Source organism: Hippopotamus amphibius, chromosome 5 (assembly GCF_030028045.1).
Source record: "Hippopotamus amphibius kiboko isolate mHipAmp2 chromosome 5, mHipAmp2.hap2, whole genome shotgun sequence".
Taxonomy (NCBI): domain Eukaryota; kingdom Metazoa; phylum Chordata; class Mammalia; order Artiodactyla; family Hippopotamidae; genus Hippopotamus; species Hippopotamus amphibius.
In genome coordinates, this window is record NC_080190.1 from 106832479 (window position 1) to 106848086 (window position 15608).

Below are 15608 nucleotides of genomic sequence, written 5' to 3' on the forward strand. Positions count from 1 at the left end.
TTTCTACCTTTTTTCCAGCCCACTAAGTGCTCTCCTTCCCTTAATTTTTCATTCACATAATACAAGATTCTTTCACTGTCTTCTTTCCAAACAGCTGACAATTCCCTAGATGTGGTCAGAAAAGTGAAAGGAGATTGGAATTATTATGTGAAAAATATAATGTGGAATATATACTTGGGCTAATTCAGCCTAAATTACATTAACTTTGGGGGGAACAAAACCACATTGGTGACTCTTATTGAGCTTGCAGTGATCTAAAAGCACCTTATCACATGAAATGCCTTTAAACTACTTGCTTTTCTGAACTTATATAATCGGTTTTCTGATTTGTTTTTAATTTCGCAGAACTCCCTAGGCTTCATTGCCCTCAGTTTTAAAAGGGCATGAATTGAAGTGTTTAACACACATACCCAGATTTGGGGGTGCAGAGGACAAATATCAACCCAGGCCTGTAAGTGCCAAGTTGCAAGCTCTATTCCAAGCCCGAAGGGTCTTTTTAAAAACCAACCTGACTTCAGCCTTGTCAGCATGTGATAGGAGTCTTTGTCTCCATCCCTTGCCTCCATCACCCCCTCCCTAACCCACCCCGCCTCAGTCCGGACACTGAGCCTTGTCCTCAGAGGAGGCTGTTTGAAACACTCTGGATTGCATGAAATCTGCAGGCATGTATTTGATTCTTTCATGAAAGATTTTTCTCTCTCTGACCCTTGCCAGTCCACATAGGCTACTGCGATAACAATCTCTTAAGTGTTTGGCTTTCCAAAAGGCATCTGATGAAGTCTCTCATCTCTTACTGAAAGGGCACAGAAATCAGGACTGACCTGCTAAAGTAGTTCTACCTCCCACCAAGAGAATGGATGGGAAATGGCTTTTCACTCCATTTTTGCTTCCATGGGTTAGGAGGGAGCAGGATAGTTTCTCTATTTCTTGTGGGTACTCCCTTACCCCAGTGGAGTAGGTGTTTGTTGAAAATTCAGTAATACTTATTTAATAAGTAACTACTTCAGAGAAATAGAAACAATATTAAAAGAAAAATGGAAACTCTGAAAATGGGTTGGGGGGGCTTCCCTGGTGGCGCAGTGGTTAAGAATCCACCTGCCAATACAGGGGACACAGGTTCGAGCCCTGGTCTGGGAAGATCCCACATGCCACAGAGCAACTAAGCCCGTGCGCCACAACTACTGAGCCTGCGTGCCACAACTACTGCAGCCAGTGCACCTAGAGCCTGTGCTCTGCAACAAGAGAAGCCACCGCAGTGAGAGGCCCATGCGTCACAACGAAGAGTAGCCCCGACTCGCCGCAACTAGAGAAAGCCCGTGTGCAGCAACAAAGACCCAACGCAGCCTAAATAAATAAATAAATAAAAATTAAGAAAAAAATGAAAATGGGTTGGTACAGTGAATTTAGAAGTCTTTTTGTTCTCTTAATGTAGCCAAAAGTACAGGAGTTAGGAATCTGAAGACAGAGATTCCACCACTGAAAGATGTTGTTAAGGATGTTTTGGGGATGAGATAATCAGGAGATCACATCTGAGATAAGATAATTTTCAAGCTAAATTTGACTGTTGTTGTATATGCCAGCAGGTGTTAGGTTTTCAAGCGCCATGGAAGTGATTTTGAAAATTTTTTGGTCATGAAAGTATATCCTTAACTTCAATAGTCCTTATATGGCCAACCTAAGGTGATCCAGCCCTTTGTTTAGTTGGAAATACATATTAATCTCTTCAGTTTTCATGATGGAGAAACAACTTTGCTCATCTCATATTTGATATTTAAAATGTGCAGTTCTAACTTCGACCTTCTATATAACGTCTGTACTGCATGCACATGTTAGGGAAATTAAAGCTTGAATTGAGCAAGATTCAGCTTGGCTCCCAAACTGAACCATTCACCTGGAGTTTGATTGAGACAGAGACTCAGAGAATGTAAATTACGAACACTCTAACCAATACTTTTTGAACCAGACCCCTTTGAGGAGTTTTTCCCCAAATGTGCATGAATCTCCAGCTCCACTCTATCGATTTTGATGGAATGGTCTGGGTTGGACCCCATATATCAGTGTTTTTAAAAAAAAAGAAAATAAAAAAGTGTGAAAAGCTTTTGATTGATCGATTGAGATTTGCCTCTCAGCTCTGACTCCTTTTGAGTCTGTCCTTATAAATTATTATCCTCTTCCCTCAGCCCCAAATTCAGACTCAAAGAATGCCTCCAACGAGTTTTGTTTTCCTTTTGTTTCTTTTGTATATATATTAAAGGTTGCTGTCAGACTTGTCTATTTGACAGTATTCTAGTTATCTGCAATAAAATTATATTCGAAGTTATTATCCTTTCAGTTATCTATTATACTTTATATAAGTATCAGTCTAGTGAATTTCATAATAGCTACTATTTATTGAGTTCATATATATGTTCCAGGCACATTCCATACCTCATAATATGTTAAGCATAACAGCAGCCTTGCCAGGTGTTAGCTACTCGCTTTACAGATAAGTAAACAGTCCACAGGAAGTAAGTTTCTTGTACTCAGTCACAGTCAGATCTAGATCTTTCTATAACATTTTAAAGCCCATATTCCTTCCTCTCTTCTACACTGACAAAACTTATCTCTGGCAATAAATGTATATGTTTTCTTCTCTCATAAAACAAAGCCACAAAATGTAGCTTTTTTTGCTTAGATGCTGTAATTCTAGCTCCAACTTTGATCTAATGTTAGTTATCAGCGTATCTCAGGTGCCTGAAAGCATTTATTCCTTCCGTTTCCTTTGGATTTTTTTGTGCCCTCCAAATATATAAATATATATATGTATACTTTTTTAAATTATATATGTATATTCTAACAGGCAACAAGTATTTTGGTTTTTTTTTTTTAAATAAAAATAGACTTGATATAGTAGTTAGGTTATAGGATTTTCCTTTCCCTAATTTCTCGACACATTTTATTTTGTTAACTCTAAGAAAAGGTTATAACTATCATTTGTGCTATATGTAATGTATGACATTATATACATATTCCACATTATTAAAAAGTGAAATTATTTATTGGACACTTTTAAATGTTCCATTTTCACATTTGATAAATCAGTGTTTGAACAAGAGACAAAACTGTTTGTGGCACAGAATACTATTTAGCAGAGCAAGGTTAAAAAGAATTTGGTTTAAGGGAAAAACAAAATTGTATGTTTATAGTAGAGTTGCAGAAAAAGATTAAAATCCTTATCCAGGATGATTGCAATTTGAGGAAATGCATTTGAGTATTACGAACAACATTTTAAATTTTAATGAGTTGAATTATTTGAGCACTATAGAACTTTATGAGCACTCTTTTGTTAACCATGGCTACTGTGCTTGCTAAGACAGTATAAATAGTATGGTGCTGAGTCAGTCTTGACAAGCATCTTACAGACTGAACAGAAAGACGCAATAGACTAGAAACATGGTCAAGGAAGTAGGGTGGATGGTACTTTGAAAAAGGGAGACATCTGAAATACACCAAAGAGTCTGCATATAAAAGTTCACTTGTTAATTGAATATTTAAGACTATAATAATATTTTATGTAGCTAATAGAAAGTATTAAAATTTTGTATTTTGTATGTACATTTACTCAATTTTTCACTTAATAGCTTTCTACACCATATCAGTTTTCAAACACTTGAAATTGCATAAAAGTAGAATACAATCATAGAACTTCAAAAGATCTTAGGTCTGTTCTAACATTGTGCTTTTCAAAGATGAGGAAGCTGATGCCCAGATAGTTCATTTCAAGAACAAAGTACAGATATTCCCTCACGTGCGTGTTGCAAGCGCTTTCCCTCACACACACATGCGGACACACACAGGTGTGTGCACATGGACCAAGTACTGGCTTCACATAGAGATCAGCATTACTGTGAATATTCGTATGAATTGGAAAAAATACATTGATGGTAACTGAACCATTAGAAATATTTTAGCCTTTTCTCTTCAAGAAAGAAAAGAAAATTTTACTTCTAAAATCTTAAAACTTTAAATAACGAATTGTAAGAAAATCAGAAAAAGTTGTGAACTATTTTAATTTATTGGGTTGAAAACATAGATGGTTAATGATTTCAAAAGAACTATTTTTAAAACCTTTGAGAACTATGATTACAGCAAGACAGCTAAATTGACTACCAAAGTCAGATTCCTTACAAGAGTCTCATTGCATACTGAGGTTCAATCCAAGCCTTGTATTTGTCGGCTTTGTATTATTTAATATCTGTATATCAAAGAACTAGCCGGAGAGACTCTCTATTTTAAGTCTAGGAGAACCGTCACCGGCATGCACTGACAGATGTTAAAGAATGTCTGTGGAAAGAATGTCAAAAACCTCTCCAAAGGAAAGGCTTTAAACCATGTCCTTAATACAGAAATGCAAAACCAGACTTAATTGCCCTTTTCCTAAACAGCTCAGACATGCAGGCTGGTTTACTGCAGCATATGGTCTGCGAAAGTGCGCTGTGGAAGAGAGCAGCCATGGTGAAGGCCGGGACTGAATCCGTTTAGGCTGGAGTTCACAGAGATCAGTCGCAGGCAAGCACTTGAAGTTAAAGAAACACACCAAGCGTGGAAACACAGGCTATTTTCATTTTGTACATGCTCATTGGAGAGATCCTGTTTGCTTGCAAGATAGCAGCATTCAGTGGTTTTATAATATGAAATATAGCATGTTTGAGAAACTAATATCTAAAGTTTTTTTTTTTCCCAATTAAGAAAAGGTGTAAAAAGTAGACAACCTTGCATTAAGCCATGAAGACTTTTTTCTGACAATTTATTATTTGTTACCACTGAAAAGTAACCATGTTTCTAATGGGGAACAACTAAAACAGTAAGTTGGGTGGTTTACATTTTATTTCAAAGGGAAGATATGATGAGACCATATGAAGTGGTAACTGCTGATCACTCCTAAAGGGATTAGGTTTATAGTTCTTGTAAGAAGTCAGAGGTAACTGAGAACTTAAAAGGAAGAATAAAAAAAGGAATTTTTGAATCCTCTTATACAACTTTGTGGTGTTGGCAGGTGACTTCCATGTATCTTAATTTTCTGTCTGTAACATGGAGGAAGCTGTCTTTACAGAGAATTTTGTTTTAACCTCTAAATATCTAAAAGACAGTTCAGTTGCTATGTGTCTCATACCGTGTCACACAGAAGTGAGGAAAAATAGGAAAAGTAGCAGAAAGGAAAGAAACATTTGAGGAGTTAGGGATGGCAAACATGGATCTGATCGTTTATTTTTGCTGGAATCTAATTAGTAATAGCTATTTATTATAACAAGTTATTTCAAAGTGCCATTTTTCCAGTAAAACTATCTTTTCTGCCAGTGTTATGTTTACATATTTTAGGACAGGTATGCTTACTGTCTTTATTGTCAATTTGAAATTGTCTACAGCTGCACTGTCAAGTGGCTATTTAAATTTAATTCAAATTAAATAAAATTGGAAAGTTTGGTTCCTCAGTCACATTAGCCATATTTCAAGCCCTCAATGACCATATCATATGGAATGTTTCTGTCATTAAGTTTTTATCTGCATTTCATTGAAAGGTGAGAAGATAAATCATGTATTTTTAGATAGCAGGTGTAGAAGAGACAAATCTCCTCCCAATGCAAAGAATAAACCAAAGTTTAAGCTGTAAAGAAGGTACATTTAACCTATGTAGCAAGACACAAAAATGAAACGGTGGTGTTGCTTATGGCAGTGTGATTTTCTGAAATAGTGAACAACTCTTGTTAGCATTGTGGACAAAGTCAGTCTTCCATTAATTTACACAGTAATCACATTCTTGCAAATTTAGTGTATACTTAAACTCATTTTAAAAAACCAACTTTTTGTATTTAGCAGACAGAGTTCTAGGCTTAGATAATTAGAAGCAGGGCTTTCACCCACATCAGTGTCTAGCACAGATGCAGAACAACTGTGTTGTACAGAAGAGTTCCGTGCATTACCAGTGTCTCCATCCTGTCCACCCCTGCCAAATGTCAACCTGGTCATTGTGATAACCAAACAGCACCTCTGAACATTTCCAACACACTTTGGTATAATTATTTGGTATAAATAAACATTTATGGTATAAATATTCAAGATGGTGGGACCCATTCAGCTTCTTAAGATAGTCATCTCAAGCCTGTTCCTTTGTGGGATACATTTCATTGATTTATCTTTTATTCCAAGTTTATTTTATTTCATTTATTTTTTAATTGCAGTCTAGTTAATTTGCAATGTTGTTTTAGTTTCTGGTATACAGCAAAGTGATTCAGTTATACATGTATATATACTCTTTTTCATATCCTTTTCCATTATAGTTTATTACAGGGCATTGAATATAGTTCCCTGTGCTATACAGTAGGACCTTGTTGTTTATTTTACATATAGTAGTTTGTATCTGCTAATCCCAAGCTCCTAATTTATCCCTTCCCCCTTAACCTGTTGCATATTTTTTTAAACTGCTGCTGTGGATATAATTCTCTTTTTAACACCTGTCCTTATTCATTCCTAACAGTGTTAGACTAAAGGAAGTGACCAGGGGTAATGAAAGAAAATTCCTTCTTTACATATGCCATGGACTTTTGTCTTATATTCATTTGAAAATGAGGCTGTGGTAGAGGTTCACTCTGCCCCTTACCAGCTGTGTGACTGTGAACAGTGGCCCAGTGAGCTTATTCATTGATGTCCTAGATTTCTTTAAGAAACACATTGGAAATAAAACAATAGAAATAACTACAAGGCCATGTTGTGTAGGTGGGATGAGAACCCATTTCTTTTACCTCAAGAAGGATAAACAAACTTAAAATCTAGAACAAAACTTTTTAATCTTATCGATCTGTAGATGACCTGCAGGTCATCTGTGGACTTCTTGAAATTGCAGCAAAATTATGTTTATGTGTATTTATGCATTTTTTTAAGAAGGAAGCGTCCATTGGTGTAATCAAAGGAATGAGGAAAAACTAATTAAAATAAAAGAATAATAAAACCTCATTATAGAAAGAAGACAGAGGAAAGAGGTCTATAAAGAAAGGGATGGTCAATTAGGTTAGAAGTTAAGTCTATTGAAGTAAATTTTAAAAGAAGCTAAGAAATGCTTCTCTAAAGAAAAAAATAATGAACCTATTGAAATGACCATCTTCCCCTTCTAAGAAATAGTGTGTGCTAAAAATAGATTCATTGAAGGCTTAACTCCATCAAGAATTAAGGACAAGTGATAGGTAAAATTAGACAGCTTTACCTGCCCCTTCATCCTCAGTGTTCCTTGAACCACCGTCGAAAAGAGTACTAGCGTAGATAAGTCACTGTGGCCATTGTGTGACTGACCATATATTCTGCTTTCTTGTTTTCAGTTATATTGTGGTTAATGCTGGGAAGTGGGGACTGTTAAATGTGTAGTTCTCTGAATTTTACTTGCTTCTGTTCAGTGCTGTTTTGCCTCACATCCTCAAAAGAAATTCAACATTCATTTCAAAAGAAATTGTTTTCTTTTTCGTAGGATGTTTATAATGTATTTGTATATATTGTATATTATATATATATATATATCTTAAGAGAGGAATGCTTATACCATTAAAATAAGTGAGATTTGAATCAAAGCAAATTATTGAAAGAAAACCCACCCCCAAAACTTACCTGCTATGGGAATCCTTTATTGATTTAATTATAACTTGGCATTATACCTGGGAGTGCTCTTGTACTCTCCGTCATGCCAAGGCTGGAATATCAGATGTCACTGGGTTTGCTTTGATGGTGACGATGGTGGTGGTGGTGGTGATCATTGATAGTGGTAGCAACACGTATTGAGCATTTATAAGGGCTTGGCAGGTGTTAACTCATTTCATGCTCATAGGAGCCTTGGAGAAGGCATAATTATTATTGCCATTTTACAAATGAGGAAACTGAAACAGAGATGAAGTAACTAGGTCAGCACTGCATATTTATGGATAGAGCTGGGCACATATCTAGTCATCTGGCTCCGGAGTCTAGTCTTAACTACCACATTGCCTCTTCTGGATATTTATACTTAGGCCAAAATCTCTGAATAAAACAACCATTTAAGAACTGCATGAACAATCTGGGGAAAGAGTTTACTGGCATATTCATTTTAAATCTTGTTATGTGGAACAATGGAAACCGAAATGGGAAGACTAAGTGGTATAAGTGATTATCAAAGACTACAATACTGAAGGTTCACCTCAGATTACATTGGCAGAAATGGAGTTCTCAGAAATACATTAGTTATTTCTTTACTTCTCTTCAAGAAAGTGTTTCAAAGCTAAAGCAAGGATAAACTCCACATTAATTATATGGCGGCTATTCCTGTTGAGTGAGGAATATGCTAACCTTTCCAGAGCCTGGGTTTCCCAGAAAGGACAGTCTATATGTGGGAGAGGCAGCCCCACGCCAGCTGTCAGTAGGCTTTGTTCAAGGAACTCTTTTTAGGTGCATTTCTCCATTATGTATTGTCATTCTCTGACTTTTTTTTTCTTTTTCTGTCTATTTAAATTACTCACCCTAAACTCTGTTGGCTTTGTCATCACTTATGGAAAACATCTGTTACTCCCGAAGGCTGTTCATGGTGGCCACAAAGTCCTGTCAGAGGTCCTTATTTTACTGGCCCTTTGTATGTGTGTGTAGGATGTCGTGTCTTATATACAATAAAGGTAATCCTAGGCCACATTTTTCTCCAATGCTGATCATAGAAGACTGCATCCGAGTCACCTGGGAGCTTGTTAAAAAGGTAAATTCCCAAGTCCCACCCCAGATTTGCCAGCTCACTCTCTGGGGCTGCTTCCCTCATTTGCATTTTTAATAAGCACCCCAGGTGCTTCTGATGTACTAGGAAGTGAAAAACCACTGTTCAAAAGGCTACATTAAGTGAAATGTACACATCTTGGTATTGTAGGGGACACAGATGTGACTAGAGCCTTGCCCTTGACGAGCTTATAATCTGCTAGGGAAGATAACACGTAGAAATAATGCACAGTGGAAATTAAGTACCATAAAAGTAGAAACAGCTACTTCCAGATAGCAGAAGTCAGAGAATCTTCTGGAGGTTTTTTTGTTTAATGCACAGTATGTACACGTGGGTGATACTTCATTCATTCAGCGCACGTAAAGGCCTGCTGTTCATTTTTCATCTCCTTTGCCAACTCACTGGATAACTTCTAGAGTTTTCATAATTTTTAGAGATGAAGGCAAAACTTTCATATTATTAAAGGCTACTACACCTAAAAAAATGGGACAGCTTTGCTTTCCATAAGTTACTAAGCATACTGGGCACTCATGGTATTTATGATTTTATTTTTAACAGGAGATTGCTAGCATTTTATGACACAGAACCATCTACACTGAGAGCTTCCCCTTCAGTGAGACTGTGCCCAGACATTGTGTCCCAAGTGTTTGTGAATGTTCAACTCTTTTCATAAAAGTCACCTTTCCCCTTCATCATGATTAGTTTATAGGCCAACTGTGAACAGTGGAAGGAGAAGAGAACTAATGTTTATTACCCACTGTGTGCCAGGCACTGCCAGGCAAACTTCAGGGAGGTTAAGTAAATGAGCAAGGCCACACAGCTACTAAAGCCAAGAGAATGGAAAGCCTAGATGATCGGTGAAGTGGTGGCTTTTGTCAGCAAGCATCTTGTTAATTTATTGACAAACATTTGAGTACCTGCTGCATTGGCACTGAAAGGATACAGAGATAAAGACAGTGCCAGATCTTGGGGAGCATTCGATCTAATGAGAAATCAGAGATTTACACAGTTAACCAATACAGGTGAGTGAAGGGCACTGACATTTTCACTTACTGGGCTATGCGTTTTCAATATATAATGTTATCCCATTTAACCATTCCCACCAAACCTGCAAAGTGGTTGAAGTCTGTTATATAGATGAGGGGATTGTGGTTCAGAGACAGCAAGTTACCCAAGGTTACCCAACTAGTGAGTATCAGGGCTCAGACTTGCATCCAAGTCCGTGACTGCGAAACCTCTGTCTTTTTGGGAATTCCAGTGACAGAATCTGCAATCTGATGAGGGGAACGTGGAGGCTCTCAGGAGCTACATTTGATGTATTCTACCTGGATACTTAGCAATCAATAGGATTAATTTAGAAGTAAAGTCCAAGCAGTGCTGCAACAGAAGCAAAGGCACAAAGGAGTAGAAGTGTGTGGGAATGGATGTTAGGCCATTTCCACATAAGCAGAACAGGTATGGAACCATCGTGAAAGGTGGACTGGGAAGGTGGGCTCCGGAAGACCATGTCACACCTCAAGCGTTAGCTAAGGATGTTGAGACCTGAAGGGCTAAGCTCAAGAAATATCTGTGTTAAAAAATGAACAACTAATTGGATGCTGGGGAGGGAAGGGAAGGGGGTCACTGTGAGTCAAAGCTGATTAAATGTGAGTAGTTCTGTGAGGACAAATGAAAGAATCCATTAGAACACAAGTTACAGCTCCAAGTAATACAGAAAGTAGTGTTCAGCTTTATCTTGTCTGTGAACTAACCTTATTTTCCCAGTGGTTAATTCATATGGAATATGTTCTATAATTGCTGTTTTCTAAGAATATAAAGCTACACCTCAATATTCTAGGATATCTCTTTAATTTTTTTAAATAAAGACAGAAAGTAAGATCTGTGCCATCAGATACACACACCCATATACATATGTATAAAAATACATATAGAAGGACTGGGAAATGCGACTGACATCATGATTTTTCAGATTTTACAAAAGGACATTTCCTTCTGTAATCAGAAAGAAAAATAACTTTAAAAAAAAGCCAAATAACCTAAATGTTTACTTGATGGACCACTTATAAGTTCCTCCAGAATACCTAATCACACATTGTGTGGAGAATGTTCATTATATGGTCAACCAAAATCATTTTCCAGTGACTTTTTTGGAGAACTCTGTCTCTTCATTTTCTGTTTATATACAATTGTTTTAATTTTAATTTTAAAATTAGAGTACTTGAGATATAAATTTAGATTTTTAAAGATTTGTGGTTTTCATTCAGTAGCCATATTTTCACTCTCCTGTACCTCTTCATAATGTTGATGTTAAACTCTTCAAATAATTGATCAGGGAGGAAAGACAAGTGAGTCTCAGTTTGCCTTTGGTATTGTGAAATACTTGAATATTGTTTTGACCAAATTGAGCCATCATGCGTGTTATGGCCAGCATTATACTTTAATTACAGTGCAGTCAATCCCCAATACTAAGTACTTTGCACTTAGACTTTTTCCATTTTGTTTCTGTAAAGTTTCTTTTACTTTAAAAGAAGATTTTAATTTTAGAAGACAAAATGTTTCTGAAAACATTTTTTCCCTTTGATACTTTTTGACTTTAAAAATGAGTGACATTAAAATAAATGTCATTTTCAAGAACCAACTTGTTTGAATTTCAGTTTGGAGTACATTTTTATTTCGGTTATAAAATCTTTAAAGGCAGCTTTAATGTGAAAATTCTGATACAACTAAATTACTTTCCTGTCCAAAACAACTGTTTCTCAGATACTAGTGTTAATTTCCTGATCTTGAGCCAACACAGATTAAAATTAGAATTTGGGTTGTACTTTAAACTAGTTGTTCATTTTATGATATGCAGAATTAATGGAATTTTTTTTCTTATTATTTAGGAAATACCAGAAAGGAACCAGAGTCCGGCTGCGGCTATTAGATCTTGAACTTACATCTAGGTTCCTGGGAGCCACAACAGATACCACTATCCTAGAGGCTGAAGCAGTTCTGTTAGGCCTCCAGGAGAGTAGAGACTCCAAATCAAAAGAGGAACGTCGTGGAACATAAATGAACTTCGCTTAGCGCATTCACTCCTTTTTTGTTGAACCCAGGTATTCATCAAGAATGCAATTAGACAGTTATGAGTAAATGATTGGAAGAAGACATAGTAAATGAAAGCTATAATTATAGCTCCTATTTGTTAGAATTTTCTTTAGCTGTATCTCTCCTCCCCCTGTTTTTATACTTGTTCTTTCCTTTGATTGGAATAGTGTAAATTGTACTGAGAAACTCTGTCATTCAATAAATATGTTTTGAGTGCTCTCTCTGTGCGTGGCACTGTTGTAAATACTAAAGAAACAGCAGTGAACAAATCAGACAAAACTGCTTGCCTAGAGCTTACCTTTGGCTGGGGGAAATTGACAACAAATAAATAAAATATAGTATGTTAGGCAGTGATATGTGCTAAGGACAAAAATAGAGCAGGAAGGGCAGAGGATCTGAATAGACATTTTTCCAGAGAAGACAGACAGATGGCCAAGAGGTACATGAAAAGATGCTTAACATCAGGGAAATGCGTCAAAACCATGAGATACCACCTTACACCTGTTAGAATGGCTGTCATCAAGAGGTAAGAAATAACAAGGGTTGGCAAGCATGTGGAGTTTTAAAAGAGAACCCTTGTGCACTGTTGGTGGGAATGTCAGTTGGTGCAGCCACTATGGAAAACAGTATGGAGTTTCCTCAGACAATTAAAACTAGAATTATCACATGATCCAGCAATTCCACTTATGGGTATTTCCAAAGAAATTGATAACATTAACTTAAAAAGGTATGCACCCCCCCCCCGCCATGTTCATTGCAGCATCATTTATAGTGGCCAAGGTATGGAAGCAACCTAAGTGTCCACCAATGGACTAATGGATGAAGAAACTGTGAGACACTCACACACACACACACATAATGAAATATTATTCAGCCATTAAAAAATAAGGAAATCTAGTCGGAGGGAGGGAGTACGGGGATATGTGTATAAAAACAGATGATTGAACTTGGTGTACCCCCCCAAAAAATAATAAATACATAAAAATAAAAAAAATAAAATAAAAGGTTAGGGGAGAGAGAATGGGGGGCCTCAGAGAGTAGAACAGATGGTGGCCCCTTTTGCCCTCAAACTCCATTCCCGAATAGATTCATAACAATCAATAAAACTAAAACTGAAAAAAAAAAAAAAAGGAAATCTTGCCATTTTTGACAACATGGATTGACCTTAAAGGCATTGTGCAATGTGAAATATCAGACAAAAATAAATACCGTATGATCTCACTTATATGTGGAATCTAAGAAAAAGTTCATGGATTCAGGGAAGAGATTGATAGTTGCAGGGTGGGGGTTGGTGGTGTGGAGAATGCACAAAAGGGTAAAAGGGGTTAAAAAGTACAAACTTTGCAGCTATAAGTCATGGGGATGTAATGTATAGCATGGTGACTATAGTAAATAATACTGTATTGTATATTTGGAAGTCGCTAAGAGAGTAGATCTTAAAAGTTCTTGCTACAAGGGGTTTTAACTATATATAGGAATGGATATTAACTAGACTTATTGTGGTGATCATTTCCCGATATATACAAACATCAAATCATTATTTTGTACACCTAAAACTAATGTTGTAAGTTCTTTATGTCTCAATTTAAAAAATAAAGCAAGGAATGGGGTAATAAGGTATCATAGTGACAGACTGAAATTTAGGTTGTGATGTCAATGGAAGCCCTCAGAAGAATTTACTTTTTTTTTTTTTTGATGTGAAAGATTTTGCTTATTTTTCCACTGATACAGTATTTACAAAAAGCTCTTTACGAGCTTTTCTTTTTATAATTGAGGTATAATTGATATATAATGGTATATTAGTTTCAGGTATATACCATAATGATTCATTATTTATGTATATTGCAAAATGATCACCCCAGTAAGTCCAGTTAACATCCATCACCATAAATAGTTACCAGGAATTCACTTTTGAACAATAAGTGAAGGATTGAAGGAGCTATCACATGAGTCCCTGGGAAGGAGTATTCTAACAGAGGGAGCAGCTAGTACTAGGGACCGGATTGTGCCTGTCCTGTTTAAGGAACCAGGAGGAAACCATCATAACTGAGGAATAGGAAATGAACCTGAAGAAGTGGGGGAGGCCTTGTAGGTCCTGTTACGAATTTTGGTGTTTCTTTACTCTGATTGGGGTGGAGGGTTTTTGCAGGATTCTAAGCAGAGGAGGGGTATAATCTGACTAACAATTTCACTGGATCTCCTACTAGCTGAGTAGACTGATGATGTCCAAGGACTGCCTAGGAGACTTACAGCAATCCAGGCAAGAGATGCTGGCAGCTTGGACCAGCAGAGTGCAGTGGAGGTGGTGAGAAGTGGTTGCAATCTGGATATATTTTGAAAGTAGAGACCGTGGTATTTCCTAAAGTATTGGTTATGGAGTGTGTCATAAAGAGAGGAGTGAGGGATGACTCCAAGGTTTTTGGCCTATGCAACTAAAAGAATTGAATTGCCTTTAACTGGAAAAGGAAGAGCAAGTTTGAGGGGGGCTTTGAGGGCTCAGTTTTGTAGCCGTTAAGTTTGAGATGCCTATTAGCCATTTAAGTGGAGATATTCTGCAGGCAGTTGGATACATGGTCTGGAATTCATGGGAGAGGTCCAGATGTAATATGAAAACTTGCGAATCATACTTCACAAATTATGTAGGTCAGGTGCCCCACAACAAAGATTACCCATTAGAAGAGTCCCGTATGAAGTAGGAATGGCCCATCTCTGGTACTCCCACCAAGCTCCGTCACTGCAGATGCCTGGGTATCACCTCAGTTTGAACACTGTTGGTGGACTCTGAAGGTACAGCAGCTAGAGCCTGTCTATGACCTTCACTCCACAAATCAGACTCTAGCTCTTTTTTTAAACCACTTTATTGAGGTACAATTGACATGTAAAAAGCTGTACACACATACTGATGAACTCGATGAACTCAGTGACAAGAACAAGGAAGCAGATACAGAGAATGGACTGGAGAACTCGAGGTATGGGAGGGGGCGGGGGGTGAAGGGGAAACTGAGAAGAAGCGAGAGAGTAGCACAGACATATATATACTACCAACTGTAAAATAGTCAGTGGGAAGTTGTTGTATAACAAAGGGAGTCCAACTCGAGGATGGAAGATGCCTTAGAGGACTGGGGCAGGGAGGGTGGGGGGGACTCGGGGGGGGGCGTCAAGGAAGGGAGGGAATATGGGGATATGTGTATAAAAACAGTTGATTGAACCTGGTGTACCCCCCCAAAAAAAATAATTAAAAAAAAAGAAAAAAAAAGAAATAAATGTGACTTGGTGGAATGTAACACACACACACACAAAAAAAAAGCTGTACACACAATATATACAATTTAGGGAGTTTGAGGAGAAGTCTACAGCCATGAAACCATCACCACCATCAAGACATAGACACATATATCACCTCCCAAAGATTCCTCCCACCCCCTTTATTATTTTTTTTTTTTTTGAGGGATATCTGAACAGTGAGTTTTTATGCCTACTGCAATTTCGAAACATTCAAGTGCTGATGTATAGAAACTACAGTTCTGATTTTTCTTTTGGTTTTCTGAGCAAGCATATAAACTTGAAATAAGTGAGTTTTCAGTCATGATGGGTTTATCCTATCTTTGTAAGTGTCTAATTGTATTTGAAATATAAATGTGTCATAAGAGTTTCTCAGCCCTTCCCAATTTCATTTTTATTTGGCCTGAGATTTAATTACTAAATATGGTCAACTCTTTAGTTATCCATTATGTAGAGAGGTACAGTGGTGCAGATTACCTTA

General features: G+C 37.1%; 1 protein-coding gene across 1 annotated transcript in view; it reads left to right on the forward strand.

The window, feature by feature from the left end:
* The window catches only part of MRPS28 (mitochondrial ribosomal protein S28), a 100049-nt gene extending 87982 nt beyond the window's left edge, over window positions 1-12067 (forward strand). The window contains exon 3 of the mRNA XM_057734200.1: window positions 11641-12067. Within this exon, the coding sequence (XP_057590183.1) occupies window positions 11641-11809 (169 nt within the window). The 3' untranslated portion in view covers window positions 11810-12067. The remainder of the gene's footprint in view (window positions 1-11640) is intronic.
* Window positions 12068-15608: the final 3541 nt, after the last annotated feature.